This window comes from Lemur catta, chromosome 5 (genome assembly GCF_020740605.2).
Source record: "Lemur catta isolate mLemCat1 chromosome 5, mLemCat1.pri, whole genome shotgun sequence".
NCBI lineage: Eukaryota > Metazoa > Chordata > Mammalia > Primates > Lemuridae > Lemur > Lemur catta.
Window position 1 is genome coordinate 16329117 of NC_059132.1, and position 25004 is coordinate 16354120.

General features: G+C 47.7%; 1 protein-coding gene across 1 annotated transcript in view; it reads left to right on the top strand.

The window, feature by feature from the left end:
- Nucleotides 1-25004, top strand: part of SLIT3 (slit guidance ligand 3) — a 574724-nt gene that overhangs the window by 364547 nt on the left and 185173 nt on the right. The window contains exon 5 of the mRNA XM_045551207.1: nt 21550-21621. Within this exon, the coding sequence (XP_045407163.1) occupies nt 21550-21621 (72 nt within the window). The remainder of the gene's footprint in view (nt 1-21549; nt 21622-25004) is intronic.

The following is a 25004-nucleotide window of genomic DNA, read 5'->3' on the forward strand; positions in this document are numbered from 1 at the left end:
GTAGGTACATTTGCACCTGACCAACCGGCAACATGGCGGAGGAGGAAGGCTGGAGGGGAATTATGGTCTTAGGTCTACCTGTCAGTGTGAGGCCCTGGCACCGAGGCCACCACCCTTCCTAGCTGACCCACAGCTGTGGCTCTGCACAGGCACAGGACCAGCAAAGCACAGAGCCAGCTGTCAGCCATGCACAGCAGCACGGAGACTTAGAAGACTTTAAGAGAAAGTATTAAAAATCCCTGCCTTGCTTCCAAGGACAAAGGGAGCCCCCAAAATGCAATTACTCCCTGTAGTTTCAACTTTTTTTTTTTTTTAGACAGAATCTCACTCTGTTGCCCAGGCTAGAGTGCCGTGGCGTCAGCCTTGCTCACAGCAACCTCAAACTCCTGGGCTCAAGCAATCCTCCTGCCTCAGCCTCCCAAGTAGCTGGGACTACAGCCATGCCTGGCTTATTTTTTCTATACATATTTTTAGTTGTCCATATAATTTCTTTCTATTTTTGGTAGAGACAGGGTCTCGCTCTTGCTCAGGCTGGTCTCGAACTCCTGAGCTCAAATGATCCACACGCCTCGGCCTCCCAGAGTGCTAGGATTATAGGCGTGAGCCACCGCACCCAGCCTAATTTCAACTTTTGAGTACACACAAATAATCTATGAATACTTTAATATAAAAAATGATTTACAATACATAAATATCTAGAGTTACAAAGTGTATGTTTTGGGTCAGATATTTTTCCTTTCCTCTATTTTGGGGAAAAAAAAAATATATATATATATATATAAGATTGCCCCTAAACCCTCTCCCCCAAGCCCACTCCTCCATGGAGAGGTAACTGCCGCAACAGTGTGGGATCTAGGCAGAACTTTTCTGATGCACTTGCTTCCAAATCCATAATCACACATAAACACATAATGAATGCAGGCTTTTTTAAAAATTAAACTTCAACTCTCAAGCTTTTCATTCCCTGAGCTCTAAATCTCACTTATTTTGAACTCTTTTCCAGAGCAATAATGTTTGCCATGTATGAATCACCAAATTCTAAATGTGCTTTTCTCAGCAAACGCAATTCATTTGAGAATAACTCCCCATAAATTGCCTGCGATGCTCCTTTATTGCTAGAGACAGTGGACACAGCCAAGGCAAGGAATGTACCAAACCAGTCATTAGTTTTAATGTGGTCTGGCAGTTTTAATCCTTTCTATATTTTTAAGTATAATAGCATCGTATGATATGTTAAGATTTCTTTTTCATTCTTCTTTCCTTTCTTGAGCATTAAAATACAAGGGGAAGGTGGGGAGGAGAATGCGGTATTATCCTTATGAGAACTCACACCACTAACCCTATTTCTGCAGACTGTGGGGATGTGGGTAGAAATTAGGGCTTGCTGATAATTAGGGTTCAGGGCTTGTGGTTTCTAGAGTTCCAACAGGGTCTTCCTAGGACCCTCATGTCTCCAGCTTTCACCCTTCTAAGGCTTTGCTTCCTAACACTCACTACCTCAACCAAGAGCTTCCTCGGAAGGAACTGACTTCCAAGCATGAGTTTGTGCTATATTCACATGGGACATCAGTTAAAATCTTCCCAAAAGAGACTGTCTCCTCAACTTCTGTTGCACCCCCAGCATCTCATTAATACTAAAGCTTCAGTGTAACCCCACTAAAAGAAAGGTGTTGAAATAAAATACTACTTAGCTCCAGAATCATTGGCAGTATTAAACCAAGCACATATCACCTTCTTGCCAAGGTCAGAAAGTCTAGACATCATCTCTGTGCCCATGGGTGCCTCGTCTGTCCTTGCTAACTGGGTGAAAGCAGGGAGGAGTGGGGATGCAGCGTGGGCGTGATGACCCAGGCTCCTCCGAGCAAAGGTTGTGGTTTAGCAAGCGGAGGACGTGGTTGGGGCGGCAAGCATGTTGAATCCCAGTGCCTCTTTGCTCGGTGCCCTTGGGCAAGTTACGTAGCATTTGAACTGTCATGTCTTTGTGTGTAAAAGCAGAACAGTAGCACCTGCCTCCTCATGGTTTTGAAGTTCCAGTGAGCACACAGTAGGTGCTTAGTAGAAATTCATCTTCCTGAATATGAGTGCAGACCTGAGCCGTGACCTCTCAAGCATATCTCATGGTGCTTAATGGACGCACCCCTGTTGGTGAGCAGGGTTTGGGAACCCCCATCTTTGTAAAGAAGGCTGGGAGATTGTGACATTGAGGAACCAACCCCAGGACTGTTTGGAACTTCCATGCCAGCCTGGGACACCCTTGTTGCCAAAACTGTGGCACAGAGGCATGTCCCCCTGCCAACCCCAACCTGTGGTCTGACCCCTTTTGTGATGGGTGCCTGTAATTAAGTGCACGTGTCTATCAGAAATGTGTGATCTACATAGAAATTCACCCTCCTGCTGTTATTCTTGACCCCAGAGCTGGAATTAGTATTTGGTAGTGGAGTCTGGGAGTTTTTTCTGTATTAAGAAAGAGAAATTTAACTTATGCCAACATGCTTAGAAGAATGCTAGCATGTGATAAGTGCTTGTTAAGTATGAGTGAGGTATTATTATTACTATTATTTCTAAAGGAAGGTTTTCTGGATTAGCCTCAGAGAGGAGAGTCGGAATCTTTGAAATTTCACAAGTTCCTCTCTGAGGGCAGCTCTGATGTGCTGCTGCGAGTCCCCAAAGGCCGATTATCCGGAATGGAGAATTAGGCTATTTGGGTTTCCTTCTTCTCACTATTCACCTTCTCACCAGTCTCCTACCCCAAGCAAACTTAGCAAGAAAAGCCAGCAGGGAAATTAAATGTGTCTTTTCTTATCCAGAACACGCGGTCCCCACGCTGGGCCTGTAGTAAGCGCATGCAGATGCAGCGAGACTTTGAGTCTTCCTCGAGCCTGGTCCCCTGCTCTGAATACCCCGGATCTTCTGGGAATGGAGTAGGAGAGAGCAGGTGGCTAAACACAGGGGGGACAGGGTCCCGTCTCAGCTCCCGCTTTGCTGAGCGCCTCAGAAGAGGCATTCCCGCTGTGCCTCAGCCTCACATCAGTGAGTTGAAGGGGTTGGCCACGTCCAAGAGGTGTCAGAGCACCCAGCCGGCTCCCCGTCCCCCACCCGATAGCCCACTTCAATCAGAGAAGCTTCAGTTTTCTCCATTCGATCCATCTGGGCTCTATGGAATGGCCCATTTGACAAAACAATTCTGCTTTTCAGTAATAGTTTAGAGACCACCGAATTAGATGCTGGAAGAACCACCATGAAGTTTTGATCTTTACAGAGAGTAGTGAGGGACAGAGTTGGGGTCGGGGCAGCAACAAGGAGATGGAGGAACAAGGTGGTGGGGACCCCGAGGAGTACCAGGGGGAGGTCAGCGTGCTGCAGCCACCCACGCACAGCAGAGGGACCGTTCCCGGATACCTACCACCCCCACGCTCTCCACTCCATGTCCCCACGGGTGCCGTGTTTTTGCCTGGGCAGCTAGCACAAAGAGCAAGTGATTCGGGGGTCCTGTCCCTGCTTACTGTGACCTTGGCACGAGGGGGCACAGCTGCAGCCCTCTGATGTGGAGAACAGGACCCAGTCCCTGCAATGAAACGCTGAGATGCCGATAGGTTTATAACTGAACAGAAAATGGCAACAGCACTAAAGCCCCAACAGGGAAACGTGTTGAAACAGGAACTTCGGGCTGCCAGGGGCCCCAGTTCACACCCCCGGGAAGCCCGGCTGCCTTCCAGTTCCTGTCTTTCCATGCCTTGCCCTACCTGTGCGTGGAGGTGGCCGTTGTTCCCCACTGCAGAGAACCCAGTGAGGAAGAGGCATCTGGCAAGAGAGTAGCTTTTTAAATGAAAATTTACATGTAAATGTGAATTAGTTAAAATGTCAGTTTATTTTTTAATTGGCTCTCAAAATCAGCATAAGGAAGGCCTGTGCCTGTTGGTCCGCTGGTTGTGCGACGCTGGTTAGGAGATTCTCATCAACATTCAGTGAGGAACTGAGCTCTCCCCGGCTGAAACCCTCCCGTGGCCCCACCTTGTCCTCCGATCCTATGCAAACAATCCCATCTGCCCCCCACTTCCCGTCTTCCTAACCCGCCGCGACCCAGCCACTGTCCCCGGTCCCCGCCGGCCGCACTAGCCACACTCACGCCCTTGCACGCCACGTGCTCCACGGCCTCGGGGCCCTCACCATGCTGTGCCCTGTGCCCCGCCAGCTTTATGCCAGGGCTTCTCAAACCTTGTGTGCATGGGCATCTCTTTGAGGGTTTGTTTAAAACAGGTGGCTGTTCCGCGCCCACAGAGCTTCTAATTTGGATCATCCGTGATGAGATCTGAGCATTCCATTTCTAGCAAGGTCCCAGATGATACTAACGCTGCTGGTCTAGCCATACCCCGAGGACCACCCCGTCATCCCCACGCCACACACTGTTCCCTGACGTTATTCCTTCTCCTCCTCCACGTCTCCATGTGAGCTGTGCTTTTCTGGCCACCTGACATGGGTTGAGCTCTCCTACTTAATATTATATCTTGTAATTCCCATCATACAAGCATCTTGCACTTTTTATAGCACTTAAAATTCTAAATGCTCATCTATACAATTTATTTGCTAATGTCTGTCTTCCCTACAATTCTGTGAGCTTCATGAACAAAGAACTATAATACTCACCACCTGCCCCCTGTGCCCAACACTGTGTCTGGCATAGAGGAAGAACCCAATAAATGTGAGTTTGATGGATGGGCAGATGGATCTAGAAAGACTGTCCATTTCAAATGTGGGCAGAGCATTAGGAGGACTGTTCATTCAGGTGTCACAAGGCACATTGCAAAGAGGTAGCCAAGGACAGAGAGTACCTGCTCGTTAACGAAGTCAGCCAGGCATACCCTGGCAGCCATGGAAATGGCAGCTGCTATGCCCAGACCTCCCTCATGTCCTGCCCTCTTTATATAAAACAGAAGCAACATGTGGGAGGACAGCAGCCTTCTACACACAGTCAGGGACCTGTGCTCTTGCCCCCGCGGGATGACTTTGGGCAAGGCCTTTCTCTTTTGGAGCCTTAGTTTTTCAATCTGTAAACCAAGAAGATTGAATCTTTGAGCTCTAAAATTTCTTGAGAATAATAGGTTGTGAGCAAAGATGCTTTATTATGAATAGGATCTAATAATGGTTGGGACATTTTGTCCTTTCCTCTAATCCTGGCCAGATCATGCCGGCAAAGGGAATCAAACCTCAGGACTGTTCCCAGGGGTGAGGACGGGAATTCTCGCTTCTCTCTTCTCCAAACAGCTCCCTGTTTGGAGCCCTCCTTCCTCAGCAACTGAGAGGGGCTTGGCTGTGAAAAGAGACACAGTCCTCACAGGGCAGAGCCTCTGGGGCACTCACAGAGCACAGAAGTCCAAGGGGTGCCCACTTCTGCCTCTTGTCACCCTGCTTTGGGCAACATTTCACCCAATGGCCTGGCTAAGGTTTTGGGACTGGAGTATTTAATCAAGACTTGAAATACACTTGTGTTATTTTGCGTAAGTGCCCTAAAGGAATGTATGCTCCTTTTGTTTCATTTTCTTTTCTGCAGTCACTGCTGTAGGTCATAACTCCGAATTCACATGGCAGTGCTCACGGCTCCGGTCATTCTGCCCCTGCCTTATTGGGCGGGATCCACAGCAGCAGTGCAAATGCCCAGCATCTCTTACTCCATGATTTCATCTTCACTTCTTGTGGTTTTAAGTTCGTACCTGTGTAGAAGTGCTTCTCTTTGTTTTCTGCTCTTAGGGAATTAGACTATGGTTACAAACAGAAATAAATTGATTAAGAAATGATTTAGATGCTGGGCGTGGTGGCTCACTCCTGTGATCCTAGCAGTTTGGGAGGCTGAGCCAAGAGGATTGCTTGAGCCCAGGAGTTGGAGGCTGCGGTGAGCTATGATCATGCCACTGCACTCCAGCCTGGGAGACAGTGAGACCTTGTCTCCAAAAAGAAGAAGAAAAGAAAAGAAAAAAAGAAATTAGAAAAGCTCACAGAGAAAAAGAGTTAGGAGAAGAAGAAAAGAGAAGCATGGAAGTAAGAATCTTTACTTTCTTTGCCATGTCATTTAGTTGGAGAAAATATTCTTTTAGTCTGACTTTTACCTAAGAGCTGAAGAATACTTTTATTCAAATGTTTTGATGTTATAGTAATAGCCTTCTCACATAAGGCCTTTTAACCTTATGCCCTGTTTTGTTTGGGGTGCGTTTTTCCTTTCTGTGGGCGTACCAGGGAGCTCCAGTTACGGCTTATTAAAAAGCAAGCTCCAAGGACCAGGAGAAAGTGAGGGCATTTGCAGATTCAATGGTGTGAGAATTAGAAAAGTTGATAAGAAGGATTTGAATTGAAGGATAAAAAGACTCTTACAAAGCCAAGTCATTATAGGGCCCATTACTTTATATACATTCTCCAAAAATCACATGAATGAAGGGAAAGGAAGGAAGGAAGAAAAAAAAAAAACTGGCTTCAGTTCAGAACGTCAATTATGTCTTTTTTTAATCCCCTTTTCACGATTTATGTGACATTTTGAACAGTGGCCAAAAAAGCTATTATAACTATAAAACAGATTCATTGGTATAAATCTCGTTCGTTGAACGATTTAATTAAGGTATTGACATGCTTAATTGATATGCATAAGCCAAGACCATTTTCATATCTCATTTCCATATGCTTTCTACTTTAAGGGGAATGAGGAGCTGGATCTTTCTTTTTTTTTAAAAAAAAAGGTCTCCCTCCATAAAAATGCTATAGATTCATCTGCGCCTGACATCCCGGGGGACCACTTCCTGCCATCCTCCTTGATTTCGAGCCAGCTACTCCTCTAAGCGGTGCTGCTCGGAGGGAAGGTGATGTATGCCCAGCTTGAGTGCCTGTCAGGCCCTCTTATGATCAATAGGAGAATATTTATATTAATAAAGCACCAAGTTAATTAAATAAAAAGGTCCTCTGGGTAAACTTAAGATACTAGAGGATGGGCCAGGATCGATGTATTCTACCATTTCAGCATTAAGTATGTGCCTTGAAATTTTATGGAGCTTTTAAAAACTCACTTTGTAATGTAAAAAAGTTTGAAACCACCACAGGTTTTCTCTGCCAAAGCCCTGTCTCTGGCTTCAGAACTGGGGAGGGGACGGGAAGGACATGATGGGAGCTTAGGGGACACCCTGGTAGACCTCCCCCTGTTCTAGATGGTCCCCTCCTGCAGGGGTAGGGGGCACCTTGGAGGACAGGTCGGGCTGAAGGACAGGGCCTGGGCTCAGTGCAGCATCCAGCCAGGGTGGCACTTCCTTGTCCCCAGAGCAGCCTCTGGAAAAGATCCTTGGACTCCCCTCCTGTTCTTGGTTCTCTCATCCTGGGGAAGCCCCCAACGCTAAGATCTTTTGGAAGAAGCTGTCCACTAGCCTCACAACCCCCTGCCGGGCTTCTGCCTGGTCCTTGCCTTTTGCTCTCTCAACACATCTCTTTCTGTGTGTCTGTTCGTGTGTCTGTGTGTGGGGGAGAGAGAGAGAGAGAGAGAGAGAGCACACGTACCTGTCTCCATCATCTCTTTATCTCCCCTCTGTGTCTCCCTTTCTCTGTGTCTCTTTCACTGTCTCTTCTGTGAAATGGCTGTCTCTGTGTGTGTTTCTGTCTCTGATTTTTTTTTTCTTTGCTTTCTCTGGTTTTATTGTCTCCATCTTCCGGTGTCAGTCTCTCTCCCTCTTTATCTCTCTGCCCTTCTCCCTCCCTCCTTCTCTCTCTCTCTCTCTGTCTCTTATAAAGATACCTCTCTATCTTTAAAGGGGACCACTCGCTCACAGACTGCGTCCCCTCTCCACCAGCACTCAGAGGCTGACTTTCCAGCCCTGTCCCTTGCCCCAGGGGCAGCCTTCTCCCCTGGGTTTGGAGACAGAAAAGAGGAAAGAGGCCTCTGTGTCCTCCTCAAGCAGCTGAGTTGATTTCAGAGGTGACATCACACTTGCTGTCCCCTTTGTCCTCTCCCAAGGACTATGTCTTCTAATCTTCTTAGCCTTGGCCACAGTGTCTGACTCCCTAGGGACATTGCAGTCACCTGAGTAAGACGGCCCTTCACTGAAACGTAAGCCCCAAGGCAGTTTCAGGAGGGTTGTGAGGATTCTCCCTTCTCCAGAGAGAGTAACCACAGCCAAGGAACTTGCTTCAGGAGTGCCAAGTTCCCCTTCCCACCTTGACCCGTGTCGCCTTTCCTCTTATGGCTGTGTCCTGCACGGCTCTGGGCCCCTTTGAAGCTCGCCTGGGTCCCCAGCGCCCTTCCGAAGGCAGAGGGATCCTCAGACTCGCCCTGAGCCCGTGCGGAGGCGACAGGACCGACATTCTGCACCTGGCCCAGATCCCACGCTTGGGCCGAGCCGCTCCCCGGTCTGACCCTGCCTGGGCTGTGATGGCAGAGCCGTCCTCCCAGCCGTCCTGCCAGCCACCTTCAGGCCCCTCTCTTCTCCCTCCTCCTCCTGGGAGTCTCCTGCCAGCTGCTCTGCACGGGCACCCGTTTCCCAGCCAGCTTCCCAGGGCGGTTCCAGCGAGCCGGGCACTTCCACCTGTGTTCCTGTCTTTGCCACGCGCCCTCTCTGTGCCAGGGCCATTGTCCTGCACTCTGTGAGGGACAGTCTCCCTGCAGGACCTGGGAAACAGGCTGAGAGGAACCCGATTACTGCTTTCTTTCGTATTGAACTTGACCTGGAGTCGCTGCTTCATGGTTTTAGCGTTCCTATGTGATATGCTCCGGGGCAAGGAGACAGGATTTTTTTCCCTTCTTTTTCTACTCACTGTGTTTGAATGCTGACTTGAATGCTGAACAGATGCAAGTACTGATAACTGCTTATCATGAGCCAGGCATCATGCAACAAGCTCTAAATTCATTAGTCATTTCATAATAATTCCTTGACATAAGTATTTTCATTGTCCCATTTTACAGATGAGGAAACTGAGGCTCAGCCAGGGTCATCTAGTCATACAAACTCACATAGCTGGCAGGTGGCAAAGCTGGCCTTCACACCGGGGCCATCCAGGCTCCTTAGCCTCCTCCTGGGGGCTCGGCCACAGGCAGGACTTCCGGAGTCTGGCACAAAAGGAAAGGATCTTAGTTACCAGGAAAACTGTGGCTCAGGCTGCCATCACTGAACAGCCTCAGAGAGACAAGGGAGCGTTTCAGAAGAAGTCTCCACCCTGCCTCCTACCTTGGAGGTCCCTTTCCTCTTTTCCAGGGACAGGGGAGTTTATTGTATTTGGCACGGGACTAGCGGCAGCAGCCCCATATTCGTCACCAGTGAATTTCATCTTTGCAGCTCGCTGGGTCCTCCCAGCGCTAATGTCCCTTGTCTAGTGCCTTTCAAGCTAAACGGCCTGAAGCAGGTCTGGGATTAATTATTAGTGTTAACTGCAAACTTGGTGTAAATCTACTGAACTGCATCCATTTTTATATAAATAAGAGAACAGCATCTATTCTCCTACAGCCAATATCAGCACATCCACAGGTGTGAGTTATTAGCAATAACTGTAATTGCTTTGAATGGAACAATAAATAGTGCAGGGGTCATGATGAGAAATGTCGTGCTATAGTATTAACATAGCTTAATGGCTTAAGCTGCTACATACTTCATCCGACAGCGGGCTTCTAGAAGTCAGCCTTGCAACTCAGGGTGCCGAGCTCTTGCTGAATTGCTTTCCTGCTTCGGCAGAAGACAGTTTTGAGCCTTTCTGAAGTCACATTGATTTTATCGGCAGATGGCCCCAGGATAGCATCTCACCTTCGCCAGGGAGGTTTCACTTGTGTAATGGGCTTCTGAAAAGTTACAAGAAAGAGCAGGCATCTACAAGCCGCATTCCCTTGAGCCGCAGCCCCACACCGCACTGCCAAATTCCCACTTCTGGGCAGCTGCAGCCCCAGGCACGGTCCCTCCCCACCCTACCTCCACAGCAGGTTCATGTTTGTTCAGCAGAACAGAGTGAGCCACAGAAGAGTAACTCTAATGCCACATCCCTTAGTAAAAGGGAGGAGTTCAGTCTTAGGGTCAGGGACATGGGGGATATAGGGCAGTGTTCAGTGGATTCTTTCTTCATGATCAAGTTGAACATTTAAGGTTACAGTGGGGTGGAAATTTGGAAGTGGCTTCAACCCCTGGATTTCCTCTCTTATTCCCACCCCTCCCCTCACACCCACCCCCTACTGAATATCTGCACATCCTCAGCCTGCATGAGGGTTTCCAGATCTTTCAGACAGTTTGGCTGGGAAGAGTCAGATCATAGTGTAGATTATCCCAGAGATAATCAGACTTTCTCACTGCCAGTTATCCGCTTCTAACATCTGTAGGCTGATGCTAAAAGCATCTCCTTCTGCACCGGAGTTTCATTATCTGCATTGTCGTAGTCTCTGTGAGCGCCAGAATTCGGAGAGGAGGAGGAGAGGAGGAGTTCTTGGAGAGGGCACACAGCCTTTTTCTGGACTGAATTCATTTTCCAGATCTGTTGTGTCCTCTCAGGCCAGGTTTAAACTCTATGCAGAAAAGCCAAATTATCTGTCTGCTTAGCCTGACTTCCCCGTAACTGCTCGTTCCCACACTTCAGCTTAGCTCGCTAAGCCTTTCTCAGTTGAAGGCTCTATCCATGGCTCCCAAGAACACAAGCCTGTTTTACGGGCATTAGTTCTCAAGCATGCTACCCCACCAGGGAGTGCAGGTGGAAGGACAGAGGAAGACAGCCACAGCTTTTTGTAATCCGAAGGAACAAACTGGGCTTGGAAAAAAAAATAATCCCCATAGATTGAGTTATTCTCAGTCATCCGTGAACCAGGCAATGGCATGAAATCATGTTCGCTTATTTTTTTTACCCATCCAACAAATGTGTTTTAAGCTATGCGTCAGGCCTCCTGCCCAGCAAAAGCCCCTGCCCATATGACAGTGACGATGTAGTGAGAGAACCATCCTGGGAGACCACGTTGCCTTACGAGCCCAACCTGCAGTTAGCACGCAGGTAAAGCGACAGGCAACCTCTCCAAAGCCAAGCTCACTTTTACCTCTGTCCCAGTGGCTAATTTGCCTTTAGCTCTTTGGTAGAGTCGAACTGAACAGGGCCCTGGGACAGTTATTCAGTTCACAGGACCACACTGGCGGATGACCTGCCACAGTGTATGAACTTTCTTAAGAGGACGTGGAGAAGAAGTTGACTCAATCACAGACTCACTCCCCCTCCTTCTTGACACGGACAGAAAGGGGCCCAAGTGGTAACCGAAAATATAAATTTAAGAAAAACATGTTAGAAGCACACTCCATCCCCTTCATTTGTGCTAATTATCGCAGAAGTAGATCTTCACCTATGGGATATTACGCCTCTGAACCTAGGCTATCAGGCCACGGATGAGGGGGCAAACGGGGGTGCCTGGGTCAGCAGTTAATCACGAAGCAGGCCAAATGCACACACTTCATTTCAGAACAATTCCATAAACGCTCCTTCTGCCCCCCGCCACCTCCCCTGAGCTCACAAGGTTTCATCTCCTAATTGCAAAAGCTTTTTGGCATGGGAACGTCTTTGTGAAGCAGGGAGGACTCAATTTGGGCCATCTCTCTAAAGAAGACACGGGAACAAGGACGCTTCTCCAATTAATCAGCAAATGCCTGGCTCCAGCGTTCAGGCCAAAGGATCGATTTACATAAAGCTACTTCTCGAGATGAATTTGCCTCCCCCCTCCTCCCCCTGCCTTCCCCTTGTCCAGCCGGCATTAGACATGCTACTGGATTTCAGATTGACAGTGTCAGCTACGACAATCAAATTAGGGATGAAAGCCTCAGACGGCTGCCAGGGGAGAGGGTTGGAGGGGAAGGAGGGGCTGGGGAACAGTATGTCAGCCTCGGAGGAGGATGGATTGTATGGAAATGGGCTCCCTTTCCCAAATCCCGCTGGGCAGACACATAGCTTCAAACAAAGGGAAAAGGCAAAACACCAGCCTCCATACCTTTAAACCAGGTGAATCCCCCATCCACACCCAACCAAGGTTGATAAATTAAATCAAAACATCCCATTGGGCCTAAAAATTGGCAAGGGACTATCTCAGGTCCATAATTAGATCCTCATAATCAGATGATTTTCAGCATCAGATTTCCACACACAGTGTGAAGACACCAAAATCGCAGTTATATCCCCCCAAAGTGTACACAATGAGGTGCACGTGGACTCTGGAGTGAGACGCCCGTCGTTGGAACCCTGCTGATGTTTCCCGGACCACTAAATGACACAGGGAAGGCTGGACTAGAACAGAAGGCATAATTGGGCCAGTAATGAGAACTCCTCAATCCTCTCTAATGTAACTAACTGCCTTGTCACTAAATTGTGATAATCCCAGGGATTAGCGAGCTGTTTAGGCGCTCAGCCTCTGTGCCGTTTCCTGGACATGATCAGTCAATTACGATGCTATTTCATGAACACAAAGAGCCTTAGTTGGAGTTGCACGTGATGATTAAATGAAGAAAGCTTCTATTTGGACTGGAACCATTGGTTAACCCTGCCAGCCCTGGAAGAGTGGTGGATTGGAAAGATTCAGATTAAATCCTATGGCTGGAAGGAGGTGCTCTGCTCACAGGAGGAATGGAGGAATGAATGGACTATTCCAAGCCAAGGCTTATTTCCCTAGATCCAGGGCTTTCAACCTGGACTGGCTCCCTCCACATGTCCTGTTGGTTTACCCAAAACCCTCAAGCAGTCCTGCACTGAGCTCCTTTAGATTGGCTGCAACATCTGAAGACTCTTCCACTCTCTTGGCAATGAGAGGCCACATAGCTACAGCATCTAGCTCCTGACCCTTGTTCTAGAACTGCAGTATTCAATGCAGCAGGCACTAGCCATGTGTGGCTATTGAGCGCTTAGAAGGTGGCCAGTCCAAATTGAGATGTATGTAAAATACATGTTAGATTTTAAAGAGTTGGTATGAAAAAAAAAAAGAATGTGAAAAGGAAACATTTCTTTTTTTTTTTTTTTTTTTGAGACAGAGTGTCGCTGTGTTGCCCAGGCTAGAATGAGTGCCGTGGCGTCAGCCCAGCTCACAGCAACCTCAAACTCCTGGGCTTAAGTGATCCTACTGCCTCAGCCTCCCAAGTAGCTGGGACTACAGGCATGTGCCACCATGCCCGGCTAATTTTTTTTTTTTCTATATATATTTTTAGTTGGCCAGATAATTTCTTTCTATTTTTAGTAGAGACGGGGTCTCGCTCTTGCTCAGGCTGGTCTCAAACTCCTGAGCTCCAGCGATCCGCCCGCCTCGGCCTCCCAGAGTGCTAGGATTACAGGCGTGAGGGAAACATTTCATTAGTAAATTTTTACATTGATTACATGTTGAAATGCTAATATTTTGGATATATGGAGTTAAGTAAAATACTTTATTAAAGTTAATTTCAACTGTTTCTTTTTATGGTTCTTCATGTGGCTAATGGAAAACTTTAAATTGCATTCTTGGCTTGTGCTACATTCCCACGGGACAGCGCCGTTCTAGAATTAGCGGATCTCCCCTGGGGGAGGCGATAGTCTCTGCACCCTCACTGGTCACAGACCTCACCTGCAGGTCAAGTTCAACCCAGGGCTGGAGTGTCCTGTTGGCCAGCACAGAGAGTTGTTTGGTTTTGATTGTTTTGGAAATTAATCTCATAGGCCCTGCACTTCCCCAGCTCACTTGCTGACCCCTCCTGTCATCCACACACAGCCTGACACAGGCATTTACTCTACCTGCGTTATCCTGAAGCATTTAAGTCTGCAATCTTCAGAACATCGGCCCAGAAAGAGACAAAAAGGGCTCCCCCATTGCTAACTAATCATAGACCAAACCAGTGATCCAGACTCCCTCTGCAGCCTTTTGTATCAGCCTGTAGCCTAATAGGCGCTTCCTTTCTCTTCCCTTTGGTCAGAAAGCTCTTTGGGAGCAAGCGCCTTAGCTCTGTTGTGCCTGCATCACACGCCTTCATCGTCTGTCACAGCCCACGATGTGTGTCTCAGCCTGGCTGCTCAGTCCGGCTTCTCACCAGCCCTCCACTGATTTCTCCCAGATTCCAGCCCTCCTAGAATAGAAACCTGTAGGGCATCACTTGTCTGTGAGGCCCTAATCCCAGCAGCTAGAATCTCTCCTGCAAGTTTGGGAGAATCCAGGGGCAAAGAGCTTCGTTTACTTCTACCCCATCTCTGGCTCCCTGGGGAGGGTATAACCATCTAGGTCAGCCTTGCCTGGGCTCCTGAGTGGCTTTCTAAGATACAGATTAGATGTCACTGTCCCCGAGTCCGTCTTCCCTTAGGCATTTTGCCCAATATCCACAGTCTCATGCCTGAGACACGGGAGGCCTTTGCATGTTGGACCCAAGATTTTCCCTAAAATCAGACCTAAACACTTAAGGAAGTAAGAATGCTGCATTTATTAACATCATGCTAGAAAATAAAGATAGTAATTCACATTTGTATAGTGCATTAGAGTTTAGGATGCACTGCTTTCCATTATCTGTGATGCCTATTCCCATTTTACAGAAGTACAAGTTGAGGCTCAGAGAATTGAACTCATGCTCTTAAAGACACACAGCCTGTTAAATAGCAGAACTGGGATGTGTACTTCACTCCTAATTTGATGCACTAATCATTCAACCCATGGTTCTCAAACTTGTTCAGAATTTAGACTCCAGAGCCCAAGCTCCTCAGAGTTTCTGATTCATTAGGTCCCAGGAATCTGCATTAATTTTTTATTATAGAAATTTTCACGCATATATAAAAGTGAAACACAGATGATAAATGAACCTCCTTTGTACTCATCACCCACCTCCAATAAGCATCAACTCACGACCAGTCTTGTTTCATCTGTACCTCTGCACACTCCCCTCTCTTTTGTATTGTTTTGAAACAAAACCTAGACATCATCATTTTATCCTTAACTATTTCAGTATGTAGCTCTCAAAAATAAAGACATAAAGGAAACATAACCAGAATACTATTCTCATTTTAAATTTTAAAAAATTAACAGGAATCTGTATTTTTTCAAAGCCCCATCAGTAAATTCTGATCAGATCGCCCTTGAACCTACTGTGAGAACCACTGCCCTGTGCCCTGCCGACTCTTAATAACCTCTTCACACTGTCCTGATCTTTCTCAAACTGTCCACTTTGAAGTACAAAACCCAAGTCCCAGTGAAATAAGCTTGTGTCCCCTGCGAGTCCTCGTGATTCGGATTGGCATGTTTCCCTTTCCCGCTTCAAAATCTAAAACAATCTGTAAAATGTTTTGTTCTGTGGTTGGGAGCTATCTGCAGTGTGAGTTTCCATGTAGCTTTTCTTCTTGCTGAAAACGAAACAACAGTGAAACCGCTGCTCTTACTTTTTGAAGTGTCCAGATGTTTATTTTACATTTGTATAGGTCAGGGGTCTATTTCTTTGGATCTGGGGTGAATGAGAATGTAAACTCCAGGAGGACAAGAACTTGGGACTGTTCACATCTGGATCCTAACTCCCGATGCAGCGTGACACATAGTGGGTGTTTAGTTCATTTTTGTTGTGGGAACTTAAAAACCCAAGCTGACATTTCATTGGCCAATGTCAAACATCTGAATGGTACGGCTGAGGACTTTTCTAATGAGCTTGTCAGAGAAAGCAGAACAGAAGGACCTCTTACTGATATTTTTCATTCAGTAACTTTTTAACATCAAAGGAACAAGCAACATAAACTACTGCTGCAATGAAATATTCAGAAACAGAACTGGAGCAGTGGGAAATAATTATTTGGGGTTTTTTGTTTTGTTTTTTATTCTTTTTTTGTCCTGCATTGATACTTTGATTCCCTGGATCCCTGAGATAGGTGGCAGTTCTTTCAGGAAATGATTCAGTTACTCCATTGTAACCTCCCTCAGACAAAGGATGCCTTTGACTAGACACCCAGCTGGAGGTCCCAGGGCTTCTTAGCTGGGACATATGCTTGGGGCTCATTTGATTTTGACAGTGACCCAACTGGAAACATATAATCTTGCTTATTAAGATAAATTGCCTGCAGAAGAGATGTACCTATTAAGATAAATCCTCCCTGAAGTCCACATTGTAAAATCCCCAGGGAACAATTTTTCCTGCGTGTTTGTCCCTCCTGCTGTATAAAATAAGGTAAGCAAAACAGTATCTTTCCCTTTAGTTCCTAGAGCAGAGTGATACTATGTAGTAGGAGTTGGGGTTCAGGGGTTGGGGGAAAAAGAGTTCAGCTTTATATAGGATGGGAGTATTGAGAGTAAAAGAAATTTTAGATTCATGGATTATCTGTCAGAAATTTTTAAATCCCTAAACAAGCTTTGATTGATACCGACTGCATCAATAGGCAGGTTTCCTCCTACTAGGCAGAAAATGTGAAAGTAATTTTATTATATATTCAGGCAAAAGAGAATCAGAATGGTAAGCCACTGCCCTGATCTCAAATCCAACAATGGTTCCAAATAGAAATGCTTTTTAGACCATCCCCTGTTTCAGTTTGACTAATCAAGAGTTGATGGATTTTTTTTTTTTTTAATGTTACTGAAAAGGTACCATGTTTGGTCTCCAGGCAAGGAGATTGGGGAGGTAGACAAAGAAGCATAAACCTCATCAGACACCAAACTGTCGTTCCAGTTTTCTGTGGTCAGTTAGCTTCCTGTGTGGCCTCTTCATCCTGGGTCCTGTGTGTGTCATCTTTTGAGAGTGATGTTTTAATCTGCAGAGAACTCTCTGATTCGAGAGAAATGTCCTCAAAGCCTTGTTGTGAATACTTTGGGGTGGGTCCCACTGGGTCCCCTTTACTGGTGCTGGCTCCTATCCCCTGCTGCTTTGGACTTCACTGCTAATGTCTCATAGCTGGGAACCTCTTTGGCAATCTGTCCTTGGGTTGCTGGAGTCACCTCACTCAGCATGACAGAGGGCAGGCAGAGCCTGGGAGTCTGCTTTTCTCTTGGGTGGTCCCTGAACAAGAACTGTCTGATGCAGGGCCACAAAGGCCTGCTCCCCGGCTCAGAGACAGGAGGTCCCCACGGTCTGGGGCTAAGGCCGAGACTCTACCTGATTGCACTTCATTCCCCTTCACCATCCCATACTGGTCTCTTCTGGAAGCACTTCACTGATCAATCCCGCGACTCCCGAGTCCTTGGCCTCAGTGACTGCTTCTGCGAGAACTGCTTCTGCGAGAACCCAACGTAAGACAGACCTTTTTCCTGAATCCAGCTCTCCTGTTTCAGCCAAAAGAATTTAGAATCAAATGTGGATAATCCTGTCTAGATGATAGATGAGGGAAACTTTACTCTTTCCCTCAGATTTTATGGAAAGAGTATAGCAACATTGATGTGTTTTGTTCTTTGCAGAGTTAAAGGCCTATGTCCTGGGGGTGCCGATACAGGACGTTTTCAGCCATGTAAATCAAGGGCTAAATGGAGTAAATGCAGCCATTCATTGAATGCTTTGTGTTCCAGATGCTGTGCAAAGTTTATTCATTTATTCATTCCATTCTCAACAATTCACTGATGAAGCCGGTAAAATCAATAGCCTTACTGTAAATATGGGGAAACTGAGGCATGGAGCATATGAGTAACTTGCATGATCATACAGCTCATAAGCTGCTCCCCCCACTTCTGAAACAAGGATTCCCCAAGTTTCAGGAAGCTTCCATGCCCCATTTTATAACTTCATAATAATTTGGGATTAACACCCAGGAGCAAATCCCCTCCACAAACTGCCACTTAACACAGACAGGACTTCCTGGTAATGTGAATGTGACCAAGACAAGTGCATTGTCCCCATCAGAGCAAAGAGGAAGACATGTCCCTGTTCCTTGTCTTGCAGGGGTAGGGGTGAAGGTGGGGACTGTCGATCACTGCTCCTGTGAGAACAAAGCATGCCTGACATTGCGGGGAGAGCCCCACGAAGCATTTCAAAAGCTCCACTGGAACTAGACAGCCTTTCAATCCATTTATCAAAGTGTCTGCAGTTCCCGTTTCAAGGTAGATGAAGCAATAATAAATTTGTGAAGAAAGTTAATCTGTGTCCAAAGCATTTTAGTAAATTAAAAAATGGGGGGGGGATGTGGAGGCTGGAAGAGGGATATATTGGTTATTGCCAACTCCCATTTGACTTACTGTCTCCTTAATAAGTCCTCTTTGGTCTTGTGTTTTTGGATGGAATAATCAGTCAGTTAATCATTTTCCAGAAGCTGGAAAATGCACTTTAGCTAATGCAGTTCTCCTTTTCTTTCAGAGCCCTAATTATTTAGAAAGACATCCCAGGCCTTAGCCCCACTTCTCAACCAAGAAAGCCTTTCCCACCAGCCATCTTGCTTTATCTCCCCAGAAAAACGCAGCACCCCTCCCACCCTCGCCCCCAACCAACCTCATACCTTTCTTCTAATGTCAAAAAAAAAAGAGAAAGATCCTCTTCCCTGGTCACTCCTGGGCATCTCTGCCCTCCTCTCCCTTGAGCTGCTTCCTTCGCGAAGGGTGAGGCACTAAAACCCCAACAAGCAATTGGCTGGAACTAGGCTCTCGGGCATTACGGATAGATTTTGCTATTTTTATTTAAGTGTCAGTGGAAAATGGTGGCTCTTGTCTCTCTCAAGGATAGTACTTAACAATAGCTCCATGCTCTGGCATCACGCTGAGATAAACACACTATTAGGAGCCCTCACAAAGGCGCTGCGATAATTGTGAAGGGACGGTGGTTACCGAAAATGAAGCACCGAGCCCTGAACCCTCCTCCACGCCCCATCAGTAACACCATTAAAGCTGTCAGTTTGTCAGCCCACTGGAGGTATTTATGAAATCAATATACAGTCCTGCAGATGGATGGCAGCGGTATTGTTAGCCGGAGAAGAGAGGCTCAATGGAAAATAAAATTAATAAAATTTACAAGCAGATTGTCATGGGGAGCAGATAAATTCCCTACAATCTACTGTTTTGCTCAATTGGGGCAGGAGAAAAGCAGGGACAAGGAGGTGGGAAGAAAGTCGTGCTTGAAACTGGGCTCCTTAAAGTAGGCGCAAGGCTGGGTCTATCACAGCAAGACAACAGTGAGCAGAAACCGAAGCGCTGCCCCACCCAAGCACAGGATTTTGCCTGTGTAGGAGGTCGCCCAGCAACACCGCCAGATTTTTCCATTTAAATATCGCTCTTCTCTCCTCAACCCGCCGTGTTGCAAACCAGAGCCTTTGTACAATTGCTACTCCTTCGGGTGTATTTCAGGATGCTGCCTGCTTGAAAAGGGTTACGCGTGACTGGACAGTGTGCCCCTTCCTCCAGCTCCCAGCCGTGGTTAAGGCTGGTAGTTCTAACCCTCTCTCCTGTTTCCTCCCCCCGCCCCTGAGCATGGTCATCTGCCACCTGAGAGGGTGGCGGGCAAAGGCTGAAGACCACCCTCCGCTTGGCAGAAAAGACTGGGCCCACTGTGGTTGCCGGAGCCTCGGGTGCAGCCCGGATGCCTGGTGGAAATTGTATTAGTCGGATGACAGGCCCTGGGCCCCTTGCTCTAGAGGCTGATGGAGAGCAGCCAAGTGGCCTTGGTGACACCGCCTGACCTCTGCTGTCATCGTGGGCTTTGTTCAGTGCCCCGACTCCAGGCTGGAGCCCCGCTCATTGAATCAGGCCTGGCCAGGGGAGCCTGCGACAGGGCTCATTGTGCATTTAAATTTACTTACATCAGTTGCAGACAGAAGAAACTGAATCTGAGAAGGGGAGCACCCTGTTATTCAACCCCAGAAGCCACTAGTACTCGCACCTGCACCCTACCCCAATTCTCAGCCTTATTTTAGAGCCTGAAAGAGGCTTCAGACAAGCCTTACATGTTGGGAGTTTTAGGCAGCTGCCCAGAGTATGAAGCTTGTCTCAACAGAGGAAAGCAGAAAAGTGGATGCCTCCTTTCTGCTTTGTTTTCCCTCCTGCCCCCTTGCAGAATGTGCATTTAGATTGCTCAGGTTTTAGTGCAGGGTGGTTGTCTGACCGCTTCTTGCAAATACACTTGGAGTCATATTTGGTTTCAGTGAGGTGTGCGTGGAAAATCAGTATGGAGGTGTCCATGGGCACAGTCTGTGGGGCAGCTCACCTGGGACCTGTTTACCCTGTGACCAGCAAGTTCTCCTTACAGGGCCTTGTACCAAGGAAATAGCTGGACGAGTATGGCAGGGAAGTTCATTCTAGTGTTTCTTTAAATGGCAAATAAATAGCTAACTGCCCACCCAACAATTTGGGATCGTGTAGCCACTCATAAAATTGGATGATATACAGCCATTAAAGAATGTTGGCATCCACATACTGTTAATGACATTGACAGACGACCTCAATATAGTAAGCAAAAAAAATAGGTTATAACAGACTATATATTATGAGATCATATTGGTGAAACTTACATATATTATTCCTAAATGGTAGCAGTGGGTAAGTCTGAGTGGTTAATTTTTTTACCTTAATATTTGAGAGTTTTACTGTGTTGTTCTTTTCAAAGTAATGAATATGTACGTGTGTGATATGTACACCTTTTATATCTGAAGAAAGCATGAAGAGCTGACTGTGTCCCTAACCCCCGTCTCTGCACGCTCCCCCTCCTCCAGGCCATGTCCCCAGAGACACTTCTGCAGCCCGGGCCCATGCAGAGCTGGTCGTGGTGGAGGCATGGCCTGAGTGTTTCGCAGGGCCACTTCACACACTCCGGAGGCCTGATGGGTCTTTGCGGATTGATTACTCACTGAGATCCCAGCGGGCTTGAGCTCTGAAGGAAAACAAATACACATGTTTTGTCTAGCAAAAAGTTAAACCAGAAAGCAAAACCAAAAAGCCTGCATCGTTCTTAGGAAGGAAATTGAGGCTTTGGGGATGCTTAAAGCCTAGGACGGGACTTAGGTTTGAGCCAGCCACGGGATCTGACACTCTATCCTTTACTCTCCTCAAAGCAACATGTTGGCGCTGCCTTAATGCTAGATGAGGTGCCGGCGGGAGCCCCATTTTGGATGGGTTTGTTGAAATGCAATTTGAATTCATCATGCCTGTCACTAAAAAGATCCAGGAGGCCCCCCAGGGGTCTCCCGGACTCTAGAATCAGCTGAAGTGGTTATCCCCCATCAGGAAATCAGAATGGCCGGGCTGCGTTCCAATCCCAGATGACAAAGGCAGAGAGTCCGGAGCAGCAAAGGACAGCCCAGAGAGATGGGAGATTGAGTGGCGCTGACCCTGCCTGGGGGAGGAATGCCGGGTGGGGGTGGGGTGGGGGAGGCCAAGGGGTTGTCTCTGGGAGGTGGGAATTGGGTGCAGTGAGCAACAAACAGCCCAGCGACTTGGCTCGTGGCCTGGAGGTGCGAGACCACCCACAGAGCCCGCCCTGGAGGCGAGCTGCTCCCGCCTGGTAACCATTTCAGCAAAGGCCATCACTTGAGGAACAATGTGAATGCTTGTAGCAGCCGGGCCTGAGACTAAACAGTCCTCCAAACACTTCTGATGGCAGAGGCAGCCTCCCAGAGGTTTTGTTATCATAATGAGATGCAGATCGAGCCTCCGGCCGGCCTGGGTCTTTAATGCAGTGTGCCTCTTCTCTTCCTGTTTAGAGATCTGAGCGAAAACCAGATCCAGGGCATTCCGAGGAAGGCGTTCCGTGGCATCACCGACGTCAAGAACCTGTAAGTGCAGTTTTCTTTGCTTCACTACAGATGTGGCTGACTCGGGCTCCCCGACCAGAAGGGGATGAGGGATGGGGCGGGAAGGCTGTGCTTAAGTGGTTTCCCAGGAACATACGTCGGATGCCCTGTTCTTCCCTGCTTCCCCACCCCTAGATGTGAGCACTGGCGTCCCCCTGCCCACCGGGTCCGAGCCTGGCCCTAGAGACTCCGTGCGAGTCACCTTTCCTAGCGTTGTTATCGTCTTCTGTCAAATGGGGATGATAGCCTTGTTGGGGGCGTTGTGCAACTGAAAAAGTGTTTTAAAAAAAGCCTTAGTGCCTTGTACATAGTAAGTGTTCAGTAAATCAGAACCTGGGTGAAGGTGATGAAGATCTCACTGTTACTCACAGGACCACCCTCAGCTCCTAAGAGAGCACTGGCTCCTATCCCAGGAACTCGGGGAGATGTAGCCAGATCCACTTCCGCTGTAGTAGGTGGTTTTTGCTGTGTTTTTACTTTTTATTTTGAAATAATTCTTGATTCACAGGAAGTTTCAAAAAACAGCAGAGAGGTCAGAGTACAAGTTTCCCCCAGTGGTCACGTCTCCCGTAACTATAGTGCGGCATCAGTGCCAGGAAACTGACATTGGTGCAGCCCACAGATCTGATTCTTCAGATCACGCAGTCTCGCGTGCTCGGGTGTGAGGGGGAGCATGGGTAGTTCTTTGCGGATTTGATCACGTGTTAGATGCGTGCAGCCATCGCCACAGCCAAGAGGCAGAACTGTTCCTTCGCTGCACGTGTGAACTTGCCAAATAACCTCGATCATTTCCTACCTGGCTTCCACCATTTGCTCCTTATCGGTGACTCCTGGGCTCTTACCTTCACAAGGGCTGTGCCTTGACCTCTCTGCCCAAACAGCTGTGCCCCGTGGGGTCAGAACGTGCTTTTGGAGAGGGTCTGGCTTGGCGGAGCAAGCCCTTCTGCCCAGCGGCCCCAGATTCGACTTGAGAAGTCTTGAAGGAGGCTTTTTTTTTAGAAAACTACATTGTCACTTTTCCCTGTAATGGATGCGGGGGTTGTTTGCTGGCATACTGAAGGCAGCTGGTGACGGCTTCCAGATGCAGGATTTCTGCCTCCCCTGTGGCCTTAGCGGAAAGCTTTTGGTGTTTAACATGCAAAGCACACAAAGCACACGGAGGGCAGAGGCGTCTCCCGGGCGGGCTGGGAGAACAGGGAGGCAGAGAGGACTCTGCGAGTGGCTGGGGGACGGGCAGGCCGCCTGCTGCTTCCTCTGGGAGTATTTGTCCAGAGCAGGAGAGGGTGGGGTGGAACAGCCGCAGCCGCAGAGACTGGGAGTTCCTTTGTAGGACAGGTGTAGGCCTCACACAAGAAATCACTTCCTGACGCTATATATCTCCCTGAGAAAGCAAGATATGGAAAAACCAACCCTTCAAAACCACTAAACAAATAATAAGGGATACTCTCTTACCTTGGGCTGGCACTTTTAACATTTCAGAGTGCTTTTGTGGCATTTTGTTCCTTGGATTACAAGAATGCAAGACTGTGTATGTGAACCAAAACCAACAGATTATCTTAAATAGCATCCTAGAATGTCAGAGCACAAGAACATGGAGGCCCAGAGAGGGACGGTGACTATCTCAAGTTCAACCAGCTTCCTGACGATGGAGCGCAAAACGAACATTTTACGTACGTAAAGTGATACGTCTGTCGGATCCCATGACACTAATTTTAAATGAGTCAGTTAACAAAAACAACATATCGTAGTGATGTGCAAGCAGGGCTGTATAACGACCAACTACATTTTTGATTCTCAAGAAAGTGATTAAATCCCACAAGGGTTCTCAATAATAGTTGCTGGGATTTCTTAGGTTTTGTTTTGTTTTTCCCTGTAATATCTCTCACCACACAAAGGCCTTAGGAGTTAAAAGTTTCAAGATTCTGCAAACCCAGACTCCTAAGTCACTCCAGCACCTGCTGTCAGGCCCACCCTCTGTAGACTGTGCATTGTCATTGTCAGGAGCCTAAACTCAGGGAAGACATTCTTTTGTCTATACCCAGTACTAGCACTTGACCGGGGGGGAAGGAAGGAGAGGAGCAAACTCACTGCCTAAGGATGAATTTACCCGAAACACCCGAGGGAGATCGAGGACTTTACGCTTCTAATCAGTTCAGTCAGCAGGTACTTGCCCGGCAGGACCTGTGGGGCCGGAGAAGTATAATTCATGTTCTCCAGTGGCTTACAGTATAACTGGGGACAAGAAATGTGTGCATCTGAGAGAATGTTTAGTAAAAGACCCGTCAACACGAAAGTTGGCACAAGAGGGGCCATCAGAACTCAGAGGAGAGTAGCTTAGGCAACGTGGCCCGGCAGTTAGAAACACGCTTTTGAGTTCTGATAGAGTTACGTGTGAATTTCACGTGTTCGAGGTGCTGAGTCTGTGACCTCAGGTACCTCACTCGGCACTTCTGAGCCTAGGTTATCACCGTGTAAACTGAGGGTGATAATTGGATTTACCTCCTAGGGTTTTTGTGAATAAAAATTAATAAAATAATACATACGAATGACTTACTACTATGCTTTACCCACTGAAGGCATTTGGAAAGTTCTGGCTACTGTGACTGCTATATTCCTTTGTTGTTATAATGGTAAAGACTTTGGCTGGGCCAGAAGGATTATGAGAATTCAGAGAGTAGATAAACTTTACACACAAAAAGTGTGTGTGAAGTGTGGAGGCAAAACCGTATAGGTTGTGTTTCAAGGGACACAAACAGAGACGCCTCGGGGGAGTGGCGGGATTCTGAGGGGGACCAGTAGGTAACAAGGTTAGGAAGAGGGGTGGGGACCACTTGGGCGAGGGCCTTGCCTGAAAGGAGCGTGGACTGGGAAGGCGGGTGGGCGGCCTGGGTCCCGGGAGAGGTCATGAGGAAAACCCTGACTCTGGAAGAGGGAGCTGGGGACGGGAGGAGGTGGAAGGAGGAGTGGCAGCAGATGAGGCTGTGGTCTCACGGGAGGGGTCAGGATCGCAGGGGGGAGCGAGCAGGGGGAGTCCAAAGCAAGCAGTCGCTGGAGACAAAGTCGGCAGATCTCAGCCATCCATGAGTTAGGAGAGGCCAGGGACAAAGAAGTGCAAGTGATGAGCTCCAGGTTCAGACAGTGCAGAGAACGATGGCAGATTCTCATAGTCGTTCACCCACGCAGTCATTGAAATATTTTTTGAGCTCCTACCAAATGCCAGTCCCGGGGGAAACAGCGGAGAGTAAGGTACATAGAACTGTGAGCTCTGCCTTCTTGGAGCTTCTACCTCATAGAAATGGGAAGATCGGGAGGAAGAGTTGTGCGTGAAGATGATGAGTTGGGCGTGAAGTGATGGTGGGTCTTCC